General features: G+C 39.0%; 1 protein-coding gene across 1 annotated transcript in view; it reads right to left on the bottom strand.

Annotated features, from left to right (window-relative positions):
- Window positions 1-3995: 3995 nt before the first annotated feature.
- Window positions 3996-27568, bottom strand: part of SLC15A2 (solute carrier family 15 member 2) — a 49561-nt gene continuing 25988 nt past the window's right edge. Inside the window, exons 8-22 of the mRNA XM_003275512.3 lie at window positions 24028-24110; window positions 23468-23554; window positions 23214-23303; window positions 23077-23121; window positions 21960-21992; window positions 21310-21398; window positions 18556-18637; window positions 17840-17974; window positions 17249-17413; window positions 17047-17093; window positions 15448-15558; window positions 14663-14759; window positions 7316-7462; window positions 6324-6428; window positions 3996-5980 (exon numbers count right to left, since the gene is read on the bottom strand). Coding sequence (XP_003275560.1) covers window positions 5804-5980; window positions 6324-6428; window positions 7316-7462; window positions 14663-14759; window positions 15448-15558; window positions 17047-17093; window positions 17249-17413; window positions 17840-17974; window positions 18556-18637; window positions 21310-21398; window positions 21960-21992; window positions 23077-23121; window positions 23214-23303; window positions 23468-23554; window positions 24028-24110 — 1493 coding nt within the window. The 3' untranslated portion in view covers window positions 3996-5803. The remainder of the gene's footprint in view (window positions 5981-6323; window positions 6429-7315; window positions 7463-14662; window positions 14760-15447; window positions 15559-17046; window positions 17094-17248; window positions 17414-17839; window positions 17975-18555; window positions 18638-21309; window positions 21399-21959; window positions 21993-23076; window positions 23122-23213; window positions 23304-23467; window positions 23555-24027; window positions 24111-27568) is intronic.

The raw sequence follows: 27568 nt of genomic DNA, 5'->3' as shown, positions 1-27568 counted from the left end.
GGATGTGGGAAACACCAAAAGTGATTGTAGAAGATAAGACAGAAAAAGATTGAGAGTCAGATACTACAGTTAGAAAAACACAAAGCTTCTGATAGAAAATTTTTGAAAATTGAAAAACTTTTGAGCTCATTGATGGCAAGAATTGTGTTTCATTCATCCTTGTCTTTTTTGTATATAGCACATCTAGAACATAGCAAGTGCTCAACAAATATTTGCTGGTTGAACTGACTCCATTGCCTTTTATTCCTCAGAAATGTGTACTTGCCCATGGTATGCTAGATAGCTATTTCAAATGGAGAGATCAGGTGATGAAGAGGTGATCTAAGAGTTGAGTGACAATAAGAGTCAACACCAGATCAGGGGAAAGAATATTCTAGGCAGTGGAAAGATCTTGTCAGGAACAATCTTGGCATGTTTCAGGAGCAAAGATTGCTAGTGTAGTTGTAGCTTATTGGTCAAGGGAGAAGAAAATGATAAATGTGGCTGGACATAGTGGCTCACACCTGTAATCTCAGCACTTTGTGAGGCCGAGGTAGGGGGATCACTTGCATCCAGGAGTTTGAGACCAGCCTGGACAACATAGCGAGACTTAGTCTTGACAAAAAATAAAAAACTAGTTGGGCATGGTGGCACATCCTGTAGTTCCAGCTACTAGGGAGGCTGAGGAGGGAGGATTGCTTGAGTGCTGGAGGTTGAGGCTGCAGTGAGCCATGATCACACCACTTCACTTAGCTTGGGTGACAGAGCGAGACCCTGTTTCAAAAAAAAAAAAAAGAAAGAAAGAAAGAAAAAAGAAGGAAGGACCATCAAATTGAATTAAATTGTGGAGGAAAAAGGATTTAGGCAAAAAATTACCAGAACCCAGGTCTACTAATAGGAAAAAGTACTTTCTTTAGGTTAAAGATAAAAATTGGTTTTTATCCAATTATAACACAGAGTGTGTCATTTATATTAAATTGCATTCTCCTGAGTTTCCTCATATTTCATAGGTCACCCATCTCATTGCCTTTGCTGCATCCTCCTCTTCTCCAAACCTCCAATGTTGGAGGACTCCCAAGCTCACCCATTCCTTGACCATTTCTCTCTCTCTCTCTCTCTCTCTCTCTCTCTCTCTCTCTCTCTGTCTTTAGAGATGGGGGTCTCACTGTATGGGCCAGGCTGGAGTGTAGTGGTGTGATCATCACTCCCTGTAGCCTCAAACACCTGGGCTCCAGCAATCCTCCTTACCTCAGCCTTCTGAGTAGCTGGGACTACAGGTGCACACCAGCACACCCGGACCTACATGATCTGATCCCTAGCTTCCTTTGACTGTATATTTTACCTCTTTGCCCCTTATTCTTGTCAAACTGTCCTTCTTGCTCATTATTTCTCTATACACATTCACTTCTTGGGAAATCTCTTCCAGTTTCATGGCTTTAAATACCATATATATGCTGATGACTCTCAAGTTTATGTTCCTAGCTCCAACCTCTTACCTGATCTTCAGACTCATATATGAAACTGCTAACTTAATGTCTCTAATTGGATACCCATTAGCATGGGTAGAAGCTCAACATGTCCAAAACAGAACCCATACCAGAAAACTTTTCTTATCCTAGTCTTTGCTATTTCTAGAAAATTGCATCATGATTCATCCTTACTACTTAGGACCAAATCTAGGAGTGAGCTTTCTTTTCTCTTTCTTTCTTTCTTTCTTTCTTTCTTTCTTTCTTTCTTTCTTTCTTTCTTTCTTTATTGCTTGCTTGCTTGCTTTCTTGCTTTTCTTTCTTTCTTTCTTTCCTCTTTCTTTCTTTTCCTTTTCCTTTTCTTCTTTCTTTCTTTCTTTCTTTCTTTCTTTATTTCTTTATTGCTTGCTTGCTTGCTTGTTTGCTTTCTTGCTTTCTTGCTTTTCTTTCTTTCTTTCTTTCCTCTTTCTTTCTTTTCCTTTTCCTTTTCTCCTTCCTTCCTTCCTTCCTTCCTTCCTTCCTTCCCCTCTCTCTCTCTCTCTCCCCCTCTCCCTCCTTCTTTCTTTTTGAGACAGGGTCCTATTGTCCAGGCTAGAGTACAGTGGTGTGATCATAGCTCATTGCAGCTTTAAGCACCTGGGCTCAAGGGATGTTCTGCCTCAGCCTCCTGAGAAGCTGGGGTTACAGGTGCACACCACCACACCTGGCTAATTTTTTTATTTTTATTTCTTGTAGAGAGGGGGCTCTCATTATGTTGCCTAGAATGGTCTTGAACTCCTGGCTTCAAAGAATCTTCCTCCCTTATCCCTGCAAAGAACTGAGATTACAGGTGTAAGGCACCACATCTGGCTCATTTCTTTCTTTTAAATTGTGTATCCAAACTACACTCAAATCTTGTCAGTTCTAGCATAAAGCTTAATTCCAAGTCAAACTGTTTCTCTCCACCTCCACTACTATCACCTTGTCCAAGTCACGACCATCTATCACCTGAACTATTGCAAAAGCCTCCTAACTTAACTCCCTACTTATTTTCCTTCCTGACTATAGATAATTCTCCCCTTAGCAGCCAAAGTGATCTTAAATGATCACATTATGTCACTCTCATGTTCTAAACTTCCAAAGGTTTAACATGTCACTTAGAATAACATCAAAATGTCTTACGATGGTGACAGTCATATATGTCCATATATAGTTAGAGAGTCTTTAATATGCAAATGTTAAGAAAAACTGTATATTGCAGTTTCAGTCAATGACAGACTAAATATGTAATGGTGTTCCCATTAGATTATAATACTGCATTTATACCTCTTTTCCAATTTGTGTGTCCACATTTTTCCAAATGAATTATGTCATTCACTTTTTTAAAAATTGATACATAACAGATATAGACATTTTCAGAGCACATATGAATAATCTGATACATCTATATAATGTGTACAGTTTTTTGTACCTTTTCTATGTTTAGATATGTTTAAGTATACAAATACCATTGTGTTACAACTGCCTACAGCATTCAATACAGTAACATGCCGTGCAGGTTTGTAGCCTAGGAGAAACAGTCTACACCATATAGCTGGAGAAACAGTCTACACCAAATAGCTGTAGTAGGCTATACCATAGGTTTGTGTAAGTACACTCTATGATGTTTGCATAATGACAAAATTGCCTAGCAATGCATTCCTCAAATGTATCCCTGTCATTAAGTGATAAGTGCTAGAATGTAAGCTCACATTATGCTGCAGTTTCCAAAAACAACTCATGTTACCTTACACTGCATTAACAGAAGTGCATTGTTTGAAGAAAGGCAGGTGCTAGTTCTTCCAGTCAGACTACTTTGGAACGTTATATTTGACTCCAGGTATTTCATATTAAGATTTCTTAATATTAATTGCTGTATTCCAGATAAAGAATGTTTTTCAGAAGAGAGAAAGTAGGATGGTAAAAGGACAAATTATGCCTGGTGAGGAACCATTACAGGAACCGAGAATCTTTACCTTGAATACTTGATGGTTAGAGAAGAGCCATGAAAGTTCTCCCCAAATAGCTAAACATCTGCCACATGCAAAAGGGGGTATACTTACTCTTCTTTTTTTTTTTTTTTTTTGAAATGAAGTCTCGCTCTTGTCCCCCAGGCTAGAGTGTGATGGTGCGATCTCAGCTCATTGCAACCTCTGCCTCCCGGGTTCAAGCAATTCTTCTGCCTCAGCCTCCCAAGTAGCTGGGATTACAGGCACCTGCCATCACACCTGGCTAATTTTTGTATTTTTAGTAGAGACGGGGTTTCACCATGTTGGCCAGGCTGGTCTCGAACTCCTGACCTCAGGTGATCCACCTGTCTCAGCCTCCCAAAGTGCTGGGATTACAGGCGTGAGCCACTGTGCCTGGCCGGCTGTTATACTTATTCTTGTTAGCTACAAGGGAAAAAAAACAATGGTAGGAGGTTTCAGAGAGGAAGCTCAGCACTTACAAGGAAGAAATGCTCAACAGTTTTTTCCAAACCAATGTTCTGTAGAATACTATAACATGTTAATTTAAACAAGATATCTTGTGTCTTTACTGCAGGATATCTCAGAGTCTTTAATATGCAAATATTAAGTAAAGGATACAGTATGCCACATTTCCCAAACTTATTTGTCCATAGACACTTCTATTTACAAAACTGTGTTAATGTCTCTTGAAACAATGGTCATAGAACAGTTTGGGTTAAAGCTATTTAAAAATGAACAGGCTGTCTTCTAAAGGAGTAGGGTCAGGTTCACATCAAGATATCTGGAAAAACTGGTTGGTCTTGCTGCCACTCTTGTACTGCTGAAATGCTTGTCATTAAAACTGAAGTATACAAAGCTTGGGCACTTACAGCAATTTCTCTTACCTGTCAACAGTAACATTATCTGTTAATATTAACTGGTGCCTACTAACATGAACATTGTTACCTATTAAAATTAACAGTATGAGACCCAACACTGTTCTACATGAGAATAATGTTTTAAAACCAATGGAAATGAAGCTCTCTAGAATAGTGATTCTGAACTTTTTTCCTAGTAACACACTGCACAGTCATGACATTCCCATGTCTGTCCTCGATTCATTCATTGTGTGTGAGGTAATGTTTCCCAATTTTTTTTCATGACCACACACATACACAAACAAAACCCTCATGCTCTACCATCCCTACTCCCACAAATTTTGATAGGAACCTCATATAGGACCATGCTCCTCTATTGACATTTCCATTTTAGAACCTCAAACCTAGAGCATTAATGTAACTTTTTTTGAATAAAAAGAAAATTTCTAGGCTTCAAGGAAGAAATGGTATTTAAAACTTATGGGAAAAGTAAATCAGGAAAACAACATCAAAAAGGAACTACTACTTTGATATTTTTTAGGCTAAATGGAAACATTAATAAAGGAAGTTGGACTTACAGAAACGTTGTTATTGAATATTTGCTGCAATAAGCAAGACAAGGTGTAATAATAAGAAAAAGCTGGGTCAGCAAGCTTGACAAGACAAGGTTGCAAATTATAATTATTGTTTATACAACTGTTCACTGAAGGGCATAGTCCAGTGCCATAGAGGCTAAGAAGAATGTACTCTGTAAAAGAATGACTGGCTCTTCAGGATTTCTACAACTTACACATGTTCTTGTTCTCCAGAACCATGTTTACTAATGTTTACTATCTCTGATCTGGTTTCCATGATCTATCCATACTGAGAAAGGAGTGTTTGGATAAGTAAATAAAATACTATCATAATCAGAAAGCTATAACTTCTCCTATGTTTTAATAAAATGGCATTCTGCTTCCTACCATCTGTATTGACAAGTTTACTAAAGTCTTATCAAACCTAGATAGCTGACAAACCAGGCTGGACCAGATCATATCATACATACCAATTCTTGAGGCCCCTGTGAGTAGCATAATTACATTGCTTATAGAAAAACTTGAAATACCATTTCTTTGTTATTCTGCAATTTTGCCTCTAAATCAGCACCTCAAAAATCAGGGCCATCAGTCCTAAATGGCAGTTACCTATAAAGGAATTCCCATAACTTTGCATACCCACAGAGAATGATCTCCATTATACAAGTATATTTTCATGGCCATTTGGAGATACCAGGCCAGCTCCAGCAATACTGCACAAGTTTTAATGAGTTCACTGATGGACGGGCAGACATAGAGTCTCAGGGGCCTTGTTTAAAGATGTACTGGAAAACCAGTCCTGGAACTTCTGTCATTGGAGAAAGGTGGAGGAGATCAGCTCTGATATGCTGCTATCTCTCTTGTCTAATCCAGCAGAAGGAAAAAAATGCTTGAAGACAGGGCCAGGAATTGGGGTCAGGACAGAATCTAGGGAGTCATCAGAGTTTTGTCTTCTTGGTCTCTAGGTTGATCATGTTCCCTTGGATGTGAGGAATCTGCTTATCTGCTGGACCCTGCATATCCTCTGTCTTTACAGGAACGTAGTAGTAGCCCATGATGGAGAAGATCAGGCAGATCACCAGCAGGAGGCAGGAAAACAAAATGAATTCGGCCCACTACAGGGGGAAATAAATATGAGAAGAATATGGAGAAACCTGAAACTAAAGAGATCTTTACAGGATGAGGAGTGGGGAGCCAACTGACCTGGGATCACCAGTTTCACCAGACTTTTGCTGGACAAAGACTGGGTTCACTGACCTCTCCTCACATAGATATATTGTAGTCATTATTGCCACTTACATATGCCTATTTTCCTAGTAAAGTCTGTATATCTAACCCATTTCATGTCACAGCACTGAATGGGGAATACGGGAAGCAGAGAGATAGGGGGAAAGGGAAAAGAGAAAGCTGGAGGAAAAACTTGAGTAGAAATGAATCCTGCTTCCCTCAGATCCATACCTGTACCAGGCCACTGAACTGTGCCACAACAAGCACGATGATATTCCCAACTGCAATTGTCAATAGCCAAGCTGCCTGGAGTACAGATTTCATGCTAGAGGGAGCCTGGGGATGACACAAGTTTGAAAGTAAACAAACTCCCTTCACTGCCCTCATGCCCCATGCATCCAGGAAACTTCTCCCACAAAAGCTTCCAAGTTAGAACTTCCCTCATTAAGTTCAGCTATCACATTGATTCAGAGGGTGTTAATAATGTAAACAGTAAGAATAAGATGAAGCTCCTAATTGAATATTTTTAAATTCATTATGTCATATAATCTTCATTACAACCCTAAGAGATAAGTTCTATTAGTATTCTTATACATTTAAAAAATAGCATTACAGACTGGGTGCAGTAGCTCACGCCTGTAATCCTAGCACTTTGGGAGGTCAAGGTGGGCAGATCATCCAAGGTCAGGAGTTAGAGACCAGCCTGGCCAACATGGTGAAACCTGTCTCTACTAAAAATACAAAAATTAGCCAGGAATGGTGGTGTGCGCCTATAATTCCAGCTACTCAAGGGGCCGAGGCAGGAGAATCGCTTGAACCGAGGAGGCAGATGAAGTCTCACTCTGTCCCTCAGGCTGGAGTGCAGTGAGCTGAGATTGCACCACTGCACTCCAGCCTGGGTGACAGCATTACAGAGATAGTAATTTACTTGCTCAAGGTTACACAATAGGTCATGCAGCCAAAATTCGAACGTGGGGAGTCTGACTCTGCAGCTCTTCATTTTAATCTTTAATCTCTTTCCTAGAACCCCAAAATCATAGACTCCCATGCTGCACTGTCATGATCTGGGGAGTCAAGATGTTCAGGTCATATATGTTCAGGGTCATAAATAAGGTACCCAAGGCCAAAAGAGATAACATACCTATTTAAGTCAGTGCTAGAATTAAAATTCACCATCCTTTAAGCAATGTCTCAATTTCTACCTTCTATTTGCAAAAACTTACCTGAGAATAAGAAAACTCAAGACCTGTGACAGAGAACATGACCTCCCCAGCTGTAACCAAGGCATATTGTGGTAGCTGCCATGCAATGGACATTTTGTTGGCTGGAATGTCTTCAATCTTCCAGGCCTGAAGACCCTGATTGGTGTTCTTAGTGAGGGAAAGAGAAAATGGAAATGGACTTGTCAGTAGTCTCAAGTAAACATTCCTAACTACGATCTTATATCCACCCTTTCCGTATTTTCATTCTTCTGCCATTTTCAGGAAATTGAGCATTTCTACAAAATCCCAGCTTTTCAAAACTTCTTTTGGTAATATTATGCTCACTCACCTAGATTCGATCAGATATCATTATTGACAGAGACTTTAAATGAGAGAATATTTTGATATTGCAGTTTGGATTTCCACCGTTTTGCCCTATCAGGCATTTTGATCCTGGACAACATTTTAAACATAAAATGGCATCTGAATTATATAAACAAAATAAATTTTCAGAAAGCATTTTCTTGAGAAAAGTTTAATTTCTTACTCCACTTTCTATGTAAGTACAACTAAAGTGCTTTTAACATTTGCTATTTTGGTTTTTAACTTACTGAAATTACTTTTATTAGAATGAATTATTCTCTTGATAACACATTGAAGTTTTACTGGTCAATTTTTAAAAATCCATATCAAATGCCACATACTATTTTGATTTTTCTTCATTGGCTTTTTTCTTTTTTGAGACAGGATCCTGCTCTGTCACCCAGGTTGAAGTGCAGCAGCACAATCACAGCTCACTGTAGCCTCAAACTCCTGGGCTCAAGCAATCCTTCTGCCTCAGCCTCCCAAGTAGCTGGGACTACAAGTACGTGCCACCATGCCCAGCTAACTTAAAAATTTGAAAATTTTTTGTAGAAATGGAGTGTCATTATGTTGACCAAGCTAGTCTCAAGCTCCTGGATTCAAGCAACCCTCCTTCTTTGGCCTCCCAAAGTGCTGGGGTTACAGGCACGAGCCACAGTGCCTGGCCCAAGCCATTATTTTTTAACTCAAAATTTACACATTCAAATTTTGTCAAAAAGATGTAGTTTTTCTATAAAATTTTGGTTAAAGAGAGGTTTTTTCCAGGTGAAGTTTTTGTTAATATTACCAGATATATGTGATTCCACAATCAGCTTTTATTTCTTTGGTCTAAAAGTACTTTAACTATATGTATGTTTTTAGCTATGGTTGGTTTTACATAGATTACATCTACTAATATATTTTATTACAAATGAAATAACATTTTAAAAATTATATGTATATTTATTGAAGGGGCTCAAAAAAAGAAAATGGAAGAAAAAAATTATATATATATGTATTAGTCGATTTTCACACTGCTGTAAAGTACTGTCCAAGGCTGGGTAATTTATAAAGGAAAGAGGTTTAATTGACTCACAGTTCCAGATGGCTGGGGAGGGAGGCCTCAGGAAACTTACAATCATGGTAGAAGGTGAAGGGGAAGCAAGCTTGGACCTTCTCACATGGTGGCAGGAGAGAGAAGAGTGAGGAGCAAAGGGGGAAGAGCCCCTTATAAAACCATCATATCTCATGAGAAGTCACTCACTATCACAAGAACAGGATGGGGGAAACCGCCTCCACGATCCAATCACCTCCCACCAGGTCTCTCCCTAGACATGTGGGGATTATGGGGATTATAATTCAAGATGAGATTTGGGTGGGGACACAAAGCCTAACCATATGAATATATTTCTTGAAGTAAAACTATTATTAGGAATTAGGTGTAATATCCAGATACATGAGACAAAAACAGCATAATTAAAATATCATGGTCAAAAGTCTTTCAGATGAAAAGTCTTTGACATATAAATGCCCTTAATGCTCTGAATCAAATGGTCATTGGGTCTAAAATAGTAAGATAAAGGAATCTTCTTTTCCTTTAGTTGACAGTGTAAATAATACCTAGGCATCTGCTTGTGTTTTCTCAGCATAAGAAGAGACTACGGCCAGAGCTTCTAAATCAAAGTCAGATACTTAAATGCTCATAGGCAGGTAATTAAGTAAATGAAAGAGGCTGCAAGGAAATGATGGGGCCTATAATGAACTGGACAGCACAGGTCCCATCTAAAGGGCACAGCCACTACAGCACTAGACAGTTGACACAGTGATACCTGTTAGGAAATCTTCTAATTTTTTTTTCCAAGAAATGTTAGTAATACAACTTCTTAGGTGTAATCTCTTGAATTTATTGGCAATTAATTCTTTTGTTATTTTTGTCAATACTGTGCAGGCCAAACAAGACAGGACTATGAAAGAAATTGGGCCCCCAGAACCCCAATTTATGGCCTCTACTCTAGATGCTTATTAGATCCTGGTATTCAGAAACAATACATACGACCTCTATCTTGAATGGCATATGAGAGACAGAAGAAACAGAAAATGGAATAACACCAGGAACACAGGCATTATGGGCTGAATCATGTCCCCCAAAACTCATATGTTGAAGTCCTAAAACCAAGTACCTCAGAATATAAACTTATTGGGAAACAGGATTGTTATATATGTAATTAGTAACATTGAAATAAGGTCAATAGGGTGGGTCTAATCCAATAACAGGTATCCTTATTAAAAAGGGGGTAAATTTGGACACAGGCAGACACATAGGAAGAACACCATGTGAAGATGAAGGCAGATATTAGGGTGATTCTTCTGTATTCCAAGGAATACCAAATATTTCCAGCAAATTGCCAGAAGCCATGGCAGAGGCATGGAACAGATTATTCACAGCCCTCAGAAGGAACCAGTCCTACCAATACCTTCATCTCAGACTACTAGCCACCATAATTGTGAGACAATGAATTTCTATCCCATAAGCCACTCAGCTTGTGGTGCTTTGTTGTAGCAGCCCTAGAAAATTAATAGAATTATAGCCAGGTGCAGTGGTTAATACCTGTAATCCAAGCACTTTGGAAGGCTGAGGAAGAAGAATCACTTGAGTCCAGGAGTTAGAGACCAGCTTGGTCAACATAGTGACCTCTTCTCTTTTAAAAAAAGTTTGTAATTAATTCAGTATGGTAGCACATGCCTGTAGTCCCAGCTACTTGAAAGGCTGAGACAGAAGGGTCACTTGAGCCCAGGAGTTCCAGGCTACAGTGAACTATGATTGCAGCACTGCACTGCATCATGGGCAACAGGGCGAGACCCTATTTCTTTCTTTCTTTCTGTTTTTTTTGAGACGGAGTCTGTCTCTGTCACCCAGGCTGGAGATCTCGGCTCACTGCAAGCTTCGCCTCCCGGGTTCACGCCATTCTCCTGCCTCAGTCTCCCGAGTAGCTGGGACTACAGGCGCCCGCCGCCACGCCCGGCTAATTTTTTATATTTTTAGTAGAGACGGGGTTTCACCGTGTTAGCCAGGATGGTCTTGATCTCCTGACCTCGTGATCCGCCCGCCTCGGCCTCCCAAAGTGCTGGCACTACAGGCGTGAGCCACCGTGCCTGGCTGAGACCCTATTTCTAAAAAAGAAGAAGAAGTGGGAGGAGAAAAAGAAGGCGGAGGAGGAGGTTAATAGAATTGGATTGGTTTAGTATCTAAAAATCAATTGTTGTATACACCGTATCAATAAAATAAGGGACAAAACCACATTACCATCTCAATAAATCCAGGAAAAGCATTTGATAAAATTCAACCCCTGTTCATTGTAAAACAAACAAACAGAAAACTCTCCAACAAACTAGGAATAGAAAGGAACTTTCTCAATCTAACAGAGTATCTATGAAAAATCCACAGATTACACACTTAATGATAAAAGACTGAATGCTCTCCCCCTAAAAGTATGTCTGCTTTCACCACTTCTATTCAATATTGTACTAGAGGTTCCAGCTAGAGCAACTGACAAGGAAAAGAAATAAAAACCATCCAGATTGAAAATGAAAAAGTAAAGCTATCTCTATTTGCTGATGATATGATCTTGTATGTATAAAGTCTAAGGGATCCACTAAAAAAACCCATTAGCACGAATAAATGAGTTCAGCAGGATTGCACAATGCAAAATCAATATACAAAAGTCAACTGTATTTCTGTAATTTGCAATGGAAAATTTGAAAATGAAATTAAGAAAAGGATTCCATTCACCAGAGCTTCAAAAAGAATAAAATAAGTAGGAATAAATTTAACAAAATAAATGTAAAATGTATACTCTGAAAATAACATGTGCTGTGCATGGTGGTTCATGCCTATAATCCCAGCTACTCAGGAGAATGAGCAGAGAGGATCGCTTGAGGCCAGAAGTTTAGAGACGAGCCTGGGAAACATAGCAAGACTCTGTCTCTAAAAAGGAACCTTAGTCTGGGCATGATGGCTCACACCCGTAATCCTAGCACTTTGGAAGGCAAAGGCAGGAGGATTACTTGAGGCCAGGAGTTTGAGATCATCATGATCAACATAGCAAGACCCCAATCTCTACAAAAAATTAAAAAATTAACCAGGAGCAGTGGTACATGCCTGTAGTCCTAGCTATTCAGGAGGCTGAGGCAGGAGTGTCATTTGAGCCCAGGAGTTCAAGGCTACAGTGAGCTATGATAATGCCACTGTGCTCCAGCCTAGGCCACAGAATGAGACCTCATATCTAAATAAAATAAAATAAAATAAAATAAACTACAAAACATTGTTGAAAAAATTAAAGAAGACCCAAATAAATAGAAAGATATCTCATGTTTACTGATCAGAAGACTTAATATTGTTAATATGGCAATACTATTCCCTAAAATGATCTTCAGACTCAATGCAATCCCTATCAAAATCCCAGCTGGCTTCTGATCTTAATATGATCCTAAAATTCATATGAAAATTCATGGGACCCAGAATGGGCAGATCGATCTTAAAAAAGAAGAAGGCTGGAGACTCATACTCTCTGAATTCAAATCTTACTACAAAGCAACAGTAATCAAGACAGTGTGGTACTGGCACAAGGATAAACATACAGATCAATGGAATGGAATTGAGAGTCCAGAAAAATGCCTTTACATTTATGATCAATTGAATTTTGACAAAAGTGCCAAGAACATTTAATAGGGGAATAGGGGAAGAATAGTCTTTTCCAGAAATTATCCTGGGACAACTAGATATACACATACAAAAGAATGAGGCTGGACCCCCTACCTTATACCATATACAAAATTTATCTCAAAATGAATTAACTATAAAACTCTTAGAAGAAAACATATGCACAGATTCTTATGACTTTGGATTAGGTATGACATCAAAAGCACAATCAACTGAAGAAAAAATAGATAAATTGAACTTCATCATAATTAAAAATTTTTCTGCTTCAACAGATACCATCAAGAAAGTTAAAAGACAACCTATTGGACGTGAGATTTTGCAAATTATATATGATAACAGATATATCTAAAAATATATAAAGAATGCTTACAATTAATAAAAAATACAAATAACCCAATTAGAAATTAGGCAGAGGATCTGAAGAGACACTTCTTCAAAGAAAATACACAAATGACTGATAAAGACAAGAAAAAATGCTCTAAATCTTTAGCCATCAGGGGAATGGCAATGAAAACCACAATGAGATGTCATTTCACACCCACACTAGAGTGGCTATAATAAAAAGACAGAAAACAAGTGTCGGTGAAGATGTAGAAAAACTGCAACTCATATACGTGATTGGTGGAAATGTAAACAGTGCAGTCACTTTGGAAAAGTCCACAAATGGTTAAACATAGAGTCACCATGTGACCCAGCAATTCCACTGCTAGTTACCTATCCAAAAGAAATGAAAACATATGTCCACACAAAAACTTGTACATGAATGTTCATAACAGCATTATTCCCAAGAGTCAAAAGGTAGAAACAATTCAAATGTACATCAATTGATAAATAAATAAAATGTATTATATCCATGCAATGGAATATTACCTGGCAATAAAAAGAAATAAAACATTGATACATGCTACAACATGGAAGAGCCTTGAAAAACATGCTAAGTGAAAGAAGCCAGACACAAAATGGCACATATTGTATGATTCCATTTACATGACATGTCCAGAATAGAAGAATTTACAGACAAAGTAGACTAGTGGTTTAAGAGGAAATGGGGAATGACTGCTAATGGGTACGTCAGTTTTTGAGAGGGGTGATAAAAAGTGTTCCTAAATGGCACAAATCTGTGAATATAGTAAAAACCATTGAATACATATTATTGGATATATATTCCTTCTATATAATGAACACATATTAACATATATTGACTGTACTAATATATTTAAAATCATTGGATACTTTAAATGGGTGAATTTTATGGTATATCAATTATATCTCAATAAAGCTGTTATAAAAATGGCACACCAAAAGGATCAAGTTAATTAAATTAATTAATTAGTAAAATAAATAAAACTTTATAAATTGGGCTATCATCAAACCTCTAGAAATGTTCTTTCTTTTTCTTATTCACTATCTTTTAGTCTTTAATACAGTATGAATAGTAATGAAATAACAAAATTAAAGTCAAGATTGACATCAAAATTAAAATCAGAGGTACTCTGTCCTGACTGCTAGGACAATTGTTTTTGACAGATCACAGTTAACTGATCCCCAAACTTTGTGTAGGGATTGACATTATTATCAGTTTCAGTATTTCAGACCGTGACATGTTAGCAGATCAAATTTCCAGAGAGTGAGAAGATCTGCATATGAAGCCGGCCAAGATGACATAAGTACTTTTTCATAAATAGCTTTTTTTTGCTTGGAGACATAATGAGACTGGAGCAGGCCGTGGCATCTCACAGTGATAGCTCAAGATAAATTATGTCTCTCCTTCCCCAAGACCCTTTGCTTGTTGTTGATGTTATCTCTTATCCCCTACAGAGACAGTGGGCTTTCTAAAGTCACTGTAGAGCCAGGTGCGGTGACTCACGCTTGTAATCTCAGCACTTTGGGAGGCTGAGGCGGGTGGATCACCTGAGGTCAGGAGTTTGAGACCAGCCTGGCCAACATGGCAAAACCCCATCTCTACTAAAAATACAAAAATTAGCTGGGCGTGGTGGTAGATGCCTGTAATCCCAGCTACATGGGAGGCTGAGGCAGGAGAATCACTTTAACCCGGGAGGCAGAGGTTGCAGTGAGCCGAGATGGTGCCACTGCACTCCAGCCTGGGCGACGAGAGCAAAACTCCGTCTCAAAAAAATAAAAATAAAAATAAATAAAGTCACTGTAGAACCTGTCATCTTATGCTAGAAATAAATATATGTGTCTGCTTTGCCACAGTCTTCTCTTTTGTTTTCTGCCCCTGCCTAGAGGATCCCAGGAGATATATATATGGAAAGAGGGTAAGGAGTTGGCTGTGAGCTACTTACATTAGTAATAACAAACAGATACGCTGCACCAAAGTCTAGTAGACCCAAATTCAGAGAAAAGTTTTTATCTTCTGTTCTACAATGCACTGCAGGGTATCTGGAACAGGATGAATTTAGGTTAGAAGAAATATCAAGGCTTAGAAAAGCATTCCCATCTCCAGGCGAAAGTGATCTCATCTCTCTACTGATGGTGAGGAAAGCAGTGAAGCCACTAATTATCTTTGAAAAGAAATGTTTCTTGGAGTAGGTTATTTTCATGCCAGGCTTCTGTCCCTGATTTGAGCTCTTTATTGCCTGTCAGGTATTTTCTAAAATATTCAACCTAAATAAAGAAGTTACAAATCATATTCTTTTGTTAACTTAAGTACCATGTGAATTTTCCTCAAGCAAATCTTATGACTTAGTAGAACAGGCTATAACAATGAACTTGAGAAGATAAGCTCTAAGTAATGAAGTGCCATTGTAAGGTACCAAAGTACCTTCTTTAGTAGAAATGGAAACCAATAATAAACTTTGAGAAACTCACAGAGATGGACTGTGTTAACTATACAGAGATGGGCTGTATTAACTACATAGTGTGGTCTTCATGGCAATCGTGATCTCAACATATCTGTGCAGAAAAAAAGTGAGACTGAGGGAAGGAAGCAAGAGTTGGAAAAGATCAGGAGTGTGTCTATACTCAAAATTAGACCACATGCACCTAAGTTCCCCACCTATATACAAATATAGCACTTAAAAAACAATTATTGACAAAAGTAAAATGTCCACAGGGGCAATGCACTTACTCTCCTCTTTGCACAGTTCTATAAGCAGACACACCATAGTCTTCACCAACATTGAGAGAGGTATCTGTACTCAGGGAGATGTTGACATCTTTATGCAAAGTGTTAACAAACCTGAGGGTAGAAATATTATTTACATATCAAACAAACAGGAACACCTGATAAAAGAGGGTAGGGGCCTTTTATGTTTTGGGTATAACTATATCCCCAGTGCCTAAGTGCCTAGAATAGTGACTGGCACATAAAAGGTACCTAATGTATATTGTTAACTAGATGAATGAACCCACATGTAAAAAGTAATCCATAGTCTTAGCTGTCCCTAACTTTCTTTTTCTTGAACTTTTATCTGTCACATCCTCACCAGACCTCTAGCTAGACGGACACTATTATGATCATTCATGGAAATCTGAGTTTCGTCACTAATCCAGCTTAGGTGCATCTAATTTATTTCCCTTATAATGGTGGAATCTATCAACTGAGACTTTACTAAGAAAAATAAGATAATTATTCATATATGACGATATGACAGTATTTACATAAAACTGATCTTATCCTCTTAAAATGAAGTCCAATGTGACTTATGCAAAATTCAGACTCTCAGCCCAGAGTAGGTTGTTATAATTGTTTTGGAGTCTGCAGAAACTTTGGACCCTTCCAGAACCATCTTTCTATTTTTCTGAACCTGGCACCTAGATTGTCCTCTAAGGATGGGTTTTGGTACATTTCTGTTTTGATAGCTTTTGATTTGGTCTCTGGCCTCAGGAATAAGAAGGACAGTTCCCTCTAGAGTCCTGAATGTTGATTCCTAGACTTTAGATCATTCTACACTGACCTCGAAAATGTCCCTTCTGGAGGCCCATGGCTCTCTGACCTCACATTGTTTTATTTTGAGCTGTTTACTTTTTTTGAAGCATATTAAAAAGCAAGTTATTATGACTGTCCTACCCTTCAGTAAAATCCAGACTTTTCACTAAAAGTTCTCCTCTAAAATGCTATTCTCAACAGCAACCACTTGACCTTGGTGGTCATAGACCTATGTATCTGTCCATTTCATATCTAATACCAGCCACAGAGAACACATGTCCTCTTGGGTACTCCATCTCTGTAACTGTCCCTCACCATTTGACAAGACCCTTCAGCCTTATCTGGATTCAAAACTAAGTCTTTTGACTCCAAATGTGTGCTATACCATGATGCCTCTATAGGCTTATAATAAAAACTATACTTTAAAAGATATATATTCAACTCTCAAAAATGAAGGGAGGATTATTTTCTTACTTCCAAATTTCTCTCTGATGATCACAAAGAGAAAAGTACTCAGTTATTTTCCTGACAGCAAGATAAATAGATAAAATTCAGCAGAAAGGATTTATGCCCCAGAGTACAGGGGGCATACACAGATAGAGTCATCTTTGAATCCCACATGAGAAAAGAAGCCTATCTGCCTCTCACTGTCGTAGAAAATGCCTTTTGACACCAGTGCCCCTGGCATTCTAGGAGAGGCAATTCCTGTTCAGAACAAGTAGAATGAAGCCCCAAAGATTAGAAGAGATCCAAGATTCAAGAAAACAGAGTGGCCTGGAATCTCATTGACATTCAAACCTCACGGTTATCATCCCATTGGTTGTTTTGCTTTCTGTATCCTTTACCTACAACAGAGAAAAGTAAAAATCAGTAACAGCTGATGAAATAAGACCTATGCTCAGAAAATTTGATCATCAGGCAGATCCTTGGTAAGACACTGATGAGACAGTCATATTACTTTGAGATGACAACTTAAAACACAGGCAATTCCTCAACTTACCATCATGCTGGAGATACTGTTCCCATCTTCACGAATGATAAGACTGTACCAGTTCTTCTCCTGCACAGAATGCTCAGTGTAGAGAGACAAATTGTGATATTTCAGGTGGAAGTGAAAATCCTGGCTTTTTGTTTTCAGGTGCAGTTTGGAATAGTGTGGTGTTTTCTGTAAAATGAAGAACATAAAATGAAGGTCACATATACCTTCTACTCCATATTGGACATCACGATGTAGCATCTCAGGGTAGGCGACCTCATCAGACACTTTCAACCTAGTAATTCCTTTCTTTAACCTAGCCATTTTATTTCTTGGAATCTACTCTAAGAAATAATCAGAGGCATGCATAAATATTTATGAATAAGAATGTTCATTATAGGATTATGTATAATAATAAAAACTGAATACCTATGTGGAAATGTCTAAATAAACGATGGTATATCTATAGAATGGAATATTATATGCCCATTAAAATCATGTGATCAAAGATTATCTAAAGACATGGGAAGATGCTTATGATACAATTAATGTTAAGGAAAAATCAAGATCAATATAGCATACAGAGTTTCTAATTCATTCAGGTACACACCTCACCTGAAAGGATTTGATGGACTCCATCAACAGAGAATTGTTTTCATTTCCCACCACTGTCACCTTCACCTCATCATCTGCCAGATTCAAGACTTGTAGGAAAACCTCCTGGGGACCTAACTGGTCTGGGGCCATTTCCTTAGAACAAAGAACACATGTCAGAATCACCAACAAATAATCCTTCAGATACAATGGCAACACATATCTCAGTTGTTTCTGACAGCCTAGTCCACTAGCCAAGTAGACATAGTTTTCTCCCTCTGAAAAATATTTGGCTTAGAAAACTCTAAAGGCAGCTTGGAGAGGGAAACATCAGCTCATTGTAGCAAGTACCAATGCCAGCTTACAAACTCGATGCTTTTTGACTCAGCTGTGGCCTCATCCGTAATAGTGGCTATTCAATCTGCCAAAAGGTTTTTACTTGAGTATCTAGAAAGACATCGCATAAGCCTGTGTTCCCTAAGGAGATGGCTATCTTGGATATTAGTGTTTAAGAATTCCCTGAAAATACATTCCGAGTCACTCAGGTGGGAGGTGGGCCTCATTTTGCATTGCTGTTTTACCCCTGTATCTACTTATTTATCACAAATACTTATGATGCACCTCTTATAAAACAGGTACTGTGCTAGGTCCTAGGGAATCATGATTGAACAAGTCAAAAGAGCAAACAAGAAAGATATGATCCTGCCCTCATAGAACTTAAGAATTACTGAACTCACATTTATTTTTATCTCTACAGCTGCCGCAACTGCAAATGCCAGGCATGCTAGGATCATACCAACAGCCATTTTCCTAAGTGATCTGTGGTGGAAAGGAGAAACAATTATATCTAAACTTTAGACTCTAAAGGATGAAATCCAAACTCTGTAGCCTATTATTAAAGACTGCATTAGGCTGTTCTTGCATTGCTATAAAGAAATATCCGAGACTGGGTAATTTATAAAGAAAAGAAGTTTAATTGGCTTATGGTTCTGCAGCTTTACAGGAAGCACAGTGCTGGCATCTTCCCAGCTTCTGGTGAAGCCTCGAGGAGCTTTCAATCATGGGAGAAGCCAAAGGTGGAATAGGCATGTCACATGGTGAAAGTAGAGGCAAGCGAGGAGGTGGGAGGTGCCACACACTTTTAAATGACCAGATCTTGTGAGAACTCATTCACTATCATGAGGATAGCACCACAGAATGGTGCTAAACCCTTCATGAGAATTCACTCCCATGATCCAATCATGTCCCACCAGGCCCCACCTTTATCATTGGGAATTATATTTCAACATGAGATTTTGGCAGGGACAAATATTCAAACTATATCATTCCATCTCTAGCCCCCCAAAAATATCATGTCCTTCTCACGTTGAAAATACAATTATATCTTCCCAATAGTCCCCCAAATTTTTATCATTCCAGCACAAACTCAATCAAAAGTTCCAAGTCCAAAGTCTCATTTGAAATAAGGCAAGTCCCTTCCGCCCACTAGCCTATAAAATCAAAACAACTTATTGACTCCCCAAATAAAATAGGGGTATAGGCACTGGGTAAACATTCCCATTCCAAAAGGGAGAAACTGGCCAAAACAAATGGGCTACAGGCCCCAGGCAAGTCTGAAACCCAGCAGGGCAGTTATTAAATCTTAAAGTTCCAGAATAATCTCCTTTGACTCCATGTCCCACATTCACGGCACACCAGTACAAGGGGTGGGCTCCCAAGGACTTGAATAGCTCCACCCCTGTGGCTTTGCAGAGTTCAGACCCTGTGGCTGCTCTCACAGTTGTTGAGTGTCTGTGGTTTTCCAGGCCCAGGGTGCAAGCTGCCAGTGGGTCTATCATTCTGGGGTCTGGAGGATGGTGGCCCCCTTCTCACAGCTCCACTAGTCAGTGTCCTTGAGGGGACTCTGTGTGGGGGCTCCAACCCCACATTTTACCTCAACACTGCCCTAGTAGAGGTACTCTCTGGGGGCTCCACCCCTGCAGCAGGTTTCTGCATGAACACCCACACTTTCTCATACAGCCTCTGAAATCTAGGTGAAGGGTGCCAAGCATTCTTCATTCTTGCACTTTGTATGCCTGCAGGCTTAACACCATGTAGAAGCCACCAAGGTCTATGGCTTATACCCTCTGGGAAAACAGGCATGTCACATGGTGAAAGCAGGAGCAAGTGAAGGGCAGGGAGATACTACACGCTTTTAAATGGTCAGATCTCACTAGAACTCACTATCATGAGGACAGCACCAATGGGATAGCACTAAACCATTCATGAGGAATTCATCCCCATGATCCAACTACCTCCCACCAGACCCCACCTCCAACATCCAACATTGGGGATTACATTTCAAAATGAGATTTGAGTGGGTACAAATATTCAAACTGTATCAAAGACTTTTCCTGATTTGATCCCAATTACTTTTCTAAATCCTTGTTTCCATGACCAGTTACTTTTCAAGGGATTTCCTAGAACTCCCCTTCATACATTCTTCTTTATTCTTGTTCTTGAGTCACATTGAACTGCTCTTCTCTGTGATACACCACATTTACCCACCTCCATCTTTGCTTATGATGGTTTTTCTATTCGCTATGTCATAATACCAAAAATAATGGCAATACAACCAGGTTTATTGAACGAATACCATATGCCAAGTGCTGTACATGCTTTACCTCACATTCCTCTGCAGAAATCTGTTGGCCTTGGCAGGGGAGGGGCTTTTTCTTTTCTACATCTCCTTGGCACTTCATCTTCCCTTCTTAGGACACTTATTTTACCTGTGTAGTAGTTGTATTTTTTATATATATATACTCTAGCCCCTTTACTAAGTAATAAACTCTTTGAGGGAAATGGGTTTTTTTTTTCTTTGCTTGATTTATATTTTCATGACACTTGGTCCTAAACTTCCCAACATCTGCTCAATGAACAAATGACAAAGGGCCATTTTCATTTGGTAAAGTGGTCATCAAAATGAAATTGCTATTAAATCAAGAATGAAAGAAGGCTTGAAACTTTTTTTGCCAAACTCTAAAAAAGACTAATCCTTCTATTTAGAAAAAATTTCAGGCAGTAATTGGGAATAATTCAGTCCCCAGTCCTACTAGGTTCCCCATTTGTTTCATAGGGACAACAGGAGATTTAAAGGGATTAGTAGTCATCAAAGGCCTTGAGTTTCTTTGAAGAGACAACATTCAACAACAAAGAAGAAAATTGGTTTAGGAGCTAAATTTCACATATTTTTGGTTTGGCATGAAACCTAGACCTGCCCCTTCAACATCACACAGTTAAGTCCACAGTAATGGCTTCGACTCTCATTAATTATATCTAATTCCCATTTTTCAGGGTCAATAGGCACTTAGTCTAACACGGAAAAATAGAAGTAGATAGATGATAAACCAAAACAAATCATCACTAAGAAAAATGCTGACATTGAATCTTTATCAAACTGGGCAAGACTGAGTCAATTTAGAGTAATCCATACAGACATAGTGAACACTTACGAGAAGTTAATTCCACACTTGGAGACCAGACGATAAATGACAAAGTCAAACAACGGGATGAAGATAAGAACCAGAAGGGGATTTAGAACCTGTAACACCATGATAAAAGGGATTAGCTACAAATATTCTCCTATCATGAGTGTGAGCACTGCACTTATTTGCTTGTGTACACTCTGTCTCACATCTACACACACTTTTGTCATTGTAAGTACAGAATGATGCCACATTCCTCAGTCCATTTACACCCAAGACCCTATTTCCCTTGCATAGCATTTTAGCTTTCAAATATTCCAAGGGACAAGTTTCACTCTGAGCCTGTCTTTCTGCCAGCCTTATTGTGAGCTCTTTCCTCTCATGACTTCACTGCTCACAAAATAAGCCTTACAATTTCTTTTACAAGATTTTCATTATACTATCTTTACTTGGAAAAAAATCCAGTGCTTATACTTTACCTGTGGCAAGTTAAGTACTTAACAGGGGATGTGAAGGAGAAGGGTGGGGCTTAAAGAGAATGTTTTCATGTTGAAGCTTGGCGCTTATCAGCGTACAAAGAGAAAAGCGTCAAATTATGGTTGTTAATCCTAATACTGCAGGTGGAGGCATAGATAAGGAAACAAATAAGTCCCCATGGCTATAGAAGAGTCGCATACCTGCATCTGGTCCGGCTGAAGCACAAAAAACCCCTGAAACATTTTAACAAATTAATTTAGATGATGTCTGAAGAAAAGAAAAAAAATTGTTGGCCTAGATCAATAATTTTGCTAGTTAGCAAGTGAGAAACATATGAGAGAAAATTCATCAGGTCTTTGATTCAGGGCCACTATTTTTCTGTTAAGATTATTTGGGAGATGGGAACAGACTTGGGAAAGCTTCGGGCTATGTTTGCCAGAAAGATGGGCCTAAGGGAGAAATTCTTTTCTATGTATTATGCTTTCCTTAACTTGAAAGAGAATAGAGTCAGTGCATTTTTATTGATCTCAGCAACTGCAGTTCTAGGTTGTAATAATATGAAGGGCAAGACATCATGGTTAGGGTGAAGACTCTCCCTGACACATAGTGTTTCCGAAGTTGTTCTCCAGAGGGTCAACAAGAAGACCACCATGGTAAATAAGAGACAGCCAGAGGAAGGGAAAAGGTAAAATTATATTTTGCAGGCTCCAAATAGACTGACTAATAAGACCCTGGTATCATTCTACTCTGTCCTTTTGAAAACTGAGAAGATAGAAAAATAAAACACTAATCTAGGAAAAGAACAATTGAGAGCAGAGATGGTACCTTATTTGAGTGGGCTAAAGAATGGAGTTTGGAAAAAGAGAAAATAATATGTATAACCTTCTCGTTCTTTCCATATCCATATATACAAAATATTCTATTTCCCACAGGTCCCCTGCTGTGATCCTTGTTGAAGAGATAGACCAATTGTTTAGCAGTGCCACTCAAACCTGTCCCTGCTGTGCCCTGGGATAGGCTTAGACAGAAGAAAATCACTATCCCAGGTTATGTATCAATTCATTTGCTAGCCTCTCAATACTTCCTTGTATACATTGAAACTTTCTCATCCTTATGTTCCTGATTTCTAAAGAGAAGATTCTGGTTTTTATTTCTAAACTAGCTTTCTTTATCTTTGCCTACATGGCACCTTCAGGCTAAAAGCACTTCTCTGAAGATCTTGTTAGTTTTCAGGCAAAACCACAAAGAAATTAATTTTTCCCCAATATGGATGATGAAGAAAATAATAGCCTTCTCTGGAAAATCTCTTCTACTCACCAAATTCCCATTCATCCTGATGGCTTGCAAAGTCCATCGTGAACCCTAGGGCAAACAGATCCTATTATGAGAAATCCCTTTCCTGTGAGAGGGAAGTGGCTGTAAGGAGCGGTAATGTCCAAAAGAAATATTCTTACCTGCTGATCCAAAAGAGCCCAGAACATGGGCAATGGGATATAAAGGAATAGTACCCTGGTCAGTGCCTTTACATCCATAATGAGATGCTTCTGCAAAAAGGAGGAAGAATGGGCAGAAATGCTAGAACTTCTGTACATGGCTTTCTTGCTTAAAGTAGAAGTGTCCAAAAAACAGTAGAGAGGAGGTTAGAATCATTTTGAACATTAGGAAAGACTCTATCAAGCCATAAGATGTTTCTGCATTTCCAACTTACTGGATATTTCTCAGCTGCCCAGTCTAGCCAGTGCTGTCGCTTTGGAATGTCTTCAGAACGGTTCTTGAAACGATTGGAAATAGCAAACTAGGCCAGAGCATAGACATCATGGGAGAGACAAAGAGAAAAACATCCTCTGCCTTTTCCAACTTATTATACCTTCCTTCAAACACCATACTTTCAGTGACTTATTCCAACTCTTTGACCTAATCAGGCATTGAATTTCAGAATATTTCTGATATAATTTTATCTATCACTTTAAGAAAGAACTTGCCATTCAAAACAAAAAATAACAACAAAAAAAGAAAAAATGTTGTCTATATATAATTACATTTCAGAAGATTTTTGCTAATTTAAAAAGATGATTACTTTTTTTTTTAACTTAATGGTTAAGTAGAGGCATAAGAAGAAGACTGGTTAATCTCAGCTTGTTAAAAAAACACGAAAATAGAACAGAGGTCATTGAGAAAAATGTATGCCCATGTTTGAAGGCCCATATTCTCAGCATAGCATCTCTTTCTTTTGATTGAAAAAGGCAAGAAAACAATTTATGGACTTACCCAGATACATTTGAAAACTTGAGCCACTATGTTTCCTTCAGGGGGTGGTTTATTGTATATTTTGCTTCCCATTGCAAACACAACTGCAGTTGATACACAAACAAGGTTCTTAGCTTCTCATTTATTAGGCTGGTGCAAAGGTTATTGCAGTTTTGCCATTACTTTCAATGGCAAAAACCGCAATAATTTTTGCACCAACCTAAATAGCACATTCAGTATATCACTGCTAAGGGCAGGCTGCTGAACTGTGGGAGTGGCTGGCAACTCTCATAAAGAGGGAACTGACTTACATTTCCTGCCTTTTGGAGTTATCAAAATTGCAGGAGCCAAGAGAAGATAAAATGGTATGTTGTTAAGAGAGATATCTATTGAGACTTTCATGTAATCACAGAAGTGGAAGTCATCTTTGACTTCTTACTCTTCTTTCTCCATTTCCATATCTGAAATGTTACCAAGTTTTATTGGTCCTCTTTCTTTAATGTATTGCCTATTTGCCCCCTCTTTCACTTTACTACTGCTATCACTCTTGTTCAGGACTTCACAACTTGTACTTTGGATTATTAAAATGGCCACAAACTAGTTTCTCATTCCCTAGTCTCTTCCTTCTTTAATCTGATGTCAAATGTTTCTTTCCAGGATCTATTAATACTTAACTGACCCAAACTCCTGGCATGAAAGACCTTCCCAAATTCATTGTTATCCTGATGGTTATTGTTATCCCTACCATCTATTTGAACGTTTATCACATGTAACTTGTTAAGCATTTTACATACATTAACTGATTTAGCTTGACAAAATATATACCACTATTTTATACATGAAGGAATATTAAGGAAATTAATCACCTTGTACAAGGTTACACTGCTAGAAGATACCAGAACTGGACTTTTGACCTGAGGCTTGACTGACTCAAAAATCTATGTATTTAATCCTTATAATGCATCTCACTCACTAATTCTTACACCACATACTGTACTAGACACTACTGGTAACACAGGTGAAAAAAACAAGGTCCCTGTCCTCAAAGGAGCTCACCTCAACCTGCCGTTTCCCACTTTATATTTCATCAATCTTTTTGAGGTACCCTATGCTGTAACCACTATTCATCAGTTCTACAAACACTTTTATTCTATACTATTTCTGTTCTTGAGCTCATTCTGTTTATTTCAGCCCATATCTCTGTCCTTTAACCACATCTCCACAGCTAATTTTAAGGGAATTTCATTTCTTTAATTTTCCTTTTATTTTCCAAATTAACAATGAGCTGGTATTACTGTAGTACTTATGAAATAGTGTTTTTTTCAATTTCATTCAATTAAAATCAGTAGAAAAACTCCATCTTGGTTCCCTCCCAGATGCACTTTCCTCCTTAACAGATTTTCCAGGTTCAGCGTGATGCCCCTCTAGTAGATCCTCTGCTAAAGATGATTTTCTCAGTGACCAGTAGCATTTTCCAGTATCCTTACACATCAGAATGCACAAATCACTTTACTTTTCTCTCCCATCACTTTTTAATATCTCCATTCCTCTCAGTGAGATTCACTCTGCCACTTTTTCTCATTCAGCCTCTCAATTTCCCCAAAGCTTCTCCAAATAGCATCCTTTATCTATAACACCCTTTCATGGTTGATAGAAAAAATAGTTCAGTGGAGGAATGCTAATCCTGAGAGTCAAGTGGGCAGATAAAAAAGTACCTAGACGGCTGGGCGCGGTGGCTCACACCTGTAATCCCAGCACTTTGGAATGCTAAGGCGGATGGATTACAATGTCAAGAGATCGAGCTGACCCACCCGGCCAACATGGTGAAACCCTGTCTCTGCTAAAAATACAAAAATTAGCTGGGCGTGGTGGCACACACCTGTAGTCCCAGCTACTTAGGAGGCTGAGGCAGGAGAATCACTTGAACCTAGGAGGCGGAGGTTGCAGTGTGCTGAGATTGTGCCACTGCACTCCAGCCTGCTGACACAGCGAGACTCTGTCTCAAAAAAAAAAAAAAAAAAAAAAAAAAAGAGACACCTAGACAAGAGGAAAATTTGGGGTAGGGAATAAACTTCTCCTGAAACTAAGAATGATCCTAGAAAGAGGCTGGACACCTCAGGAATGCTGGTTGCAACAGTGACAATGGAGTGATAATAGGAAGACTTATGTAATCAACTAAAGTCATACTTACATGTCAAAGACACTTAACTAAAGAAGATGAGTACAAACCTTGAATTTCTCTACTATCTACTCCTTCTAGTAGATGATGTTGCCTCTTACTTCACAAAGAAAATGGAAACCTTCAAATGGAAACTCCTTCAACTCCCTGCCACCAAATCTATTAATTCTTGTATCCACACTCATCCTGTCCTCCCTCCAGGTAGGTGAAGGTGATATTCTTCCTCCTATCCAAAGCAAATTTGCTCATATGTGTTTTCATACTGATTATACTGTCTTTATCTTGTATCTTCAACCTCTTTCTCCACTGGATTATTCCTAATAATATTCACACATGCTCAATATCCTCTCTTGAATCCATGTCACCTTCCAACTATAAATACTATTTCACTTTCTTACTGATAGTGACAAGAGACAGATAAATTCCTAGGCAGACAGGGATGGGTCCCAGTGAAACCCGACCTTCGAGCCAAAGACAGTTTAAAGCCTGAAAACCGAGCTGCCGGTTCCTGATAGAGTCCACGACCTGAGTGAGAACTTCTATCTCCATCTTATCCTCTCTCTCCATTGGTTCATTTTGGATGCTGCCTTTTGGATGATGCCTTTTAACCAATCAAGTGGTGCTTTTTCCAAACCCACCCATGGACCAATCAGCATTCACTCCCCCGTTCAAAGCCCATAAAAAGCCCACACTAAGCCTCACAGACGGCTACCTACTTCGGGTCCCCTCTAGGAGCTCAGAGCTTTCCTTCTGCCACTCAATAAAATTCTTCTCTGCTTTACTCACTGTCTGATGTCCACACACCCCATTCCTCTTCATCATGGGACAAGAACGCGGAACTTGCTGAGCTGTTGGTGGTGGGAATGAAAGGGCTGTGACACCCCTCGGCAGCTCGCCAAGCTATGGGCAGCGGGAATAAAAGAGCCGTAACATGCTCCCACTCGCTAGACTACAGGAGAGAGTTGTAACATGCTCCTGCTCATTGAACTACAGGAGTGAACAGCGGTAACATTTCTGGGGGCTCAGAACTCAGGACTCCCTGAGCAGGAGCTGTAACATCCCTTAGGGCTCTGCAATTGCTAGCATCTCCGAGTTTTTGTGTGCCACCGTGTTCCCCTTGTCTAGATGCCGCACCCAACACAGAAGCTGCTCACTACATGCCCAGTCCAGTTGTAGGCTGAGCGAGCCCAGTGGGCCAGAGCAAGGCCCAGACAGAGGCGGTAGTGGCCGCAGAGATTTCTGGCTGACAAAGCAGCACCAAAGGAATCCTGTAACATTTACTTCTCAGTCTCCTCCAATCAGTCTTCAGCCTCCACCATTCTACCATAACTGATCTAATCATATCAGTGACCTCCTTGTTGCTGTATTTAATAGACATCTGTC

This window comes from Nomascus leucogenys, chromosome 21 (assembly GCF_006542625.1).
Source record: "Nomascus leucogenys isolate Asia chromosome 21, Asia_NLE_v1, whole genome shotgun sequence".
Taxonomy (NCBI): domain Eukaryota; kingdom Metazoa; phylum Chordata; class Mammalia; order Primates; family Hylobatidae; genus Nomascus; species Nomascus leucogenys.
The sequence above is the reverse complement of the archived record's forward strand: the minus strand, read 5'-3'. Positions and strand labels throughout refer to the sequence as shown.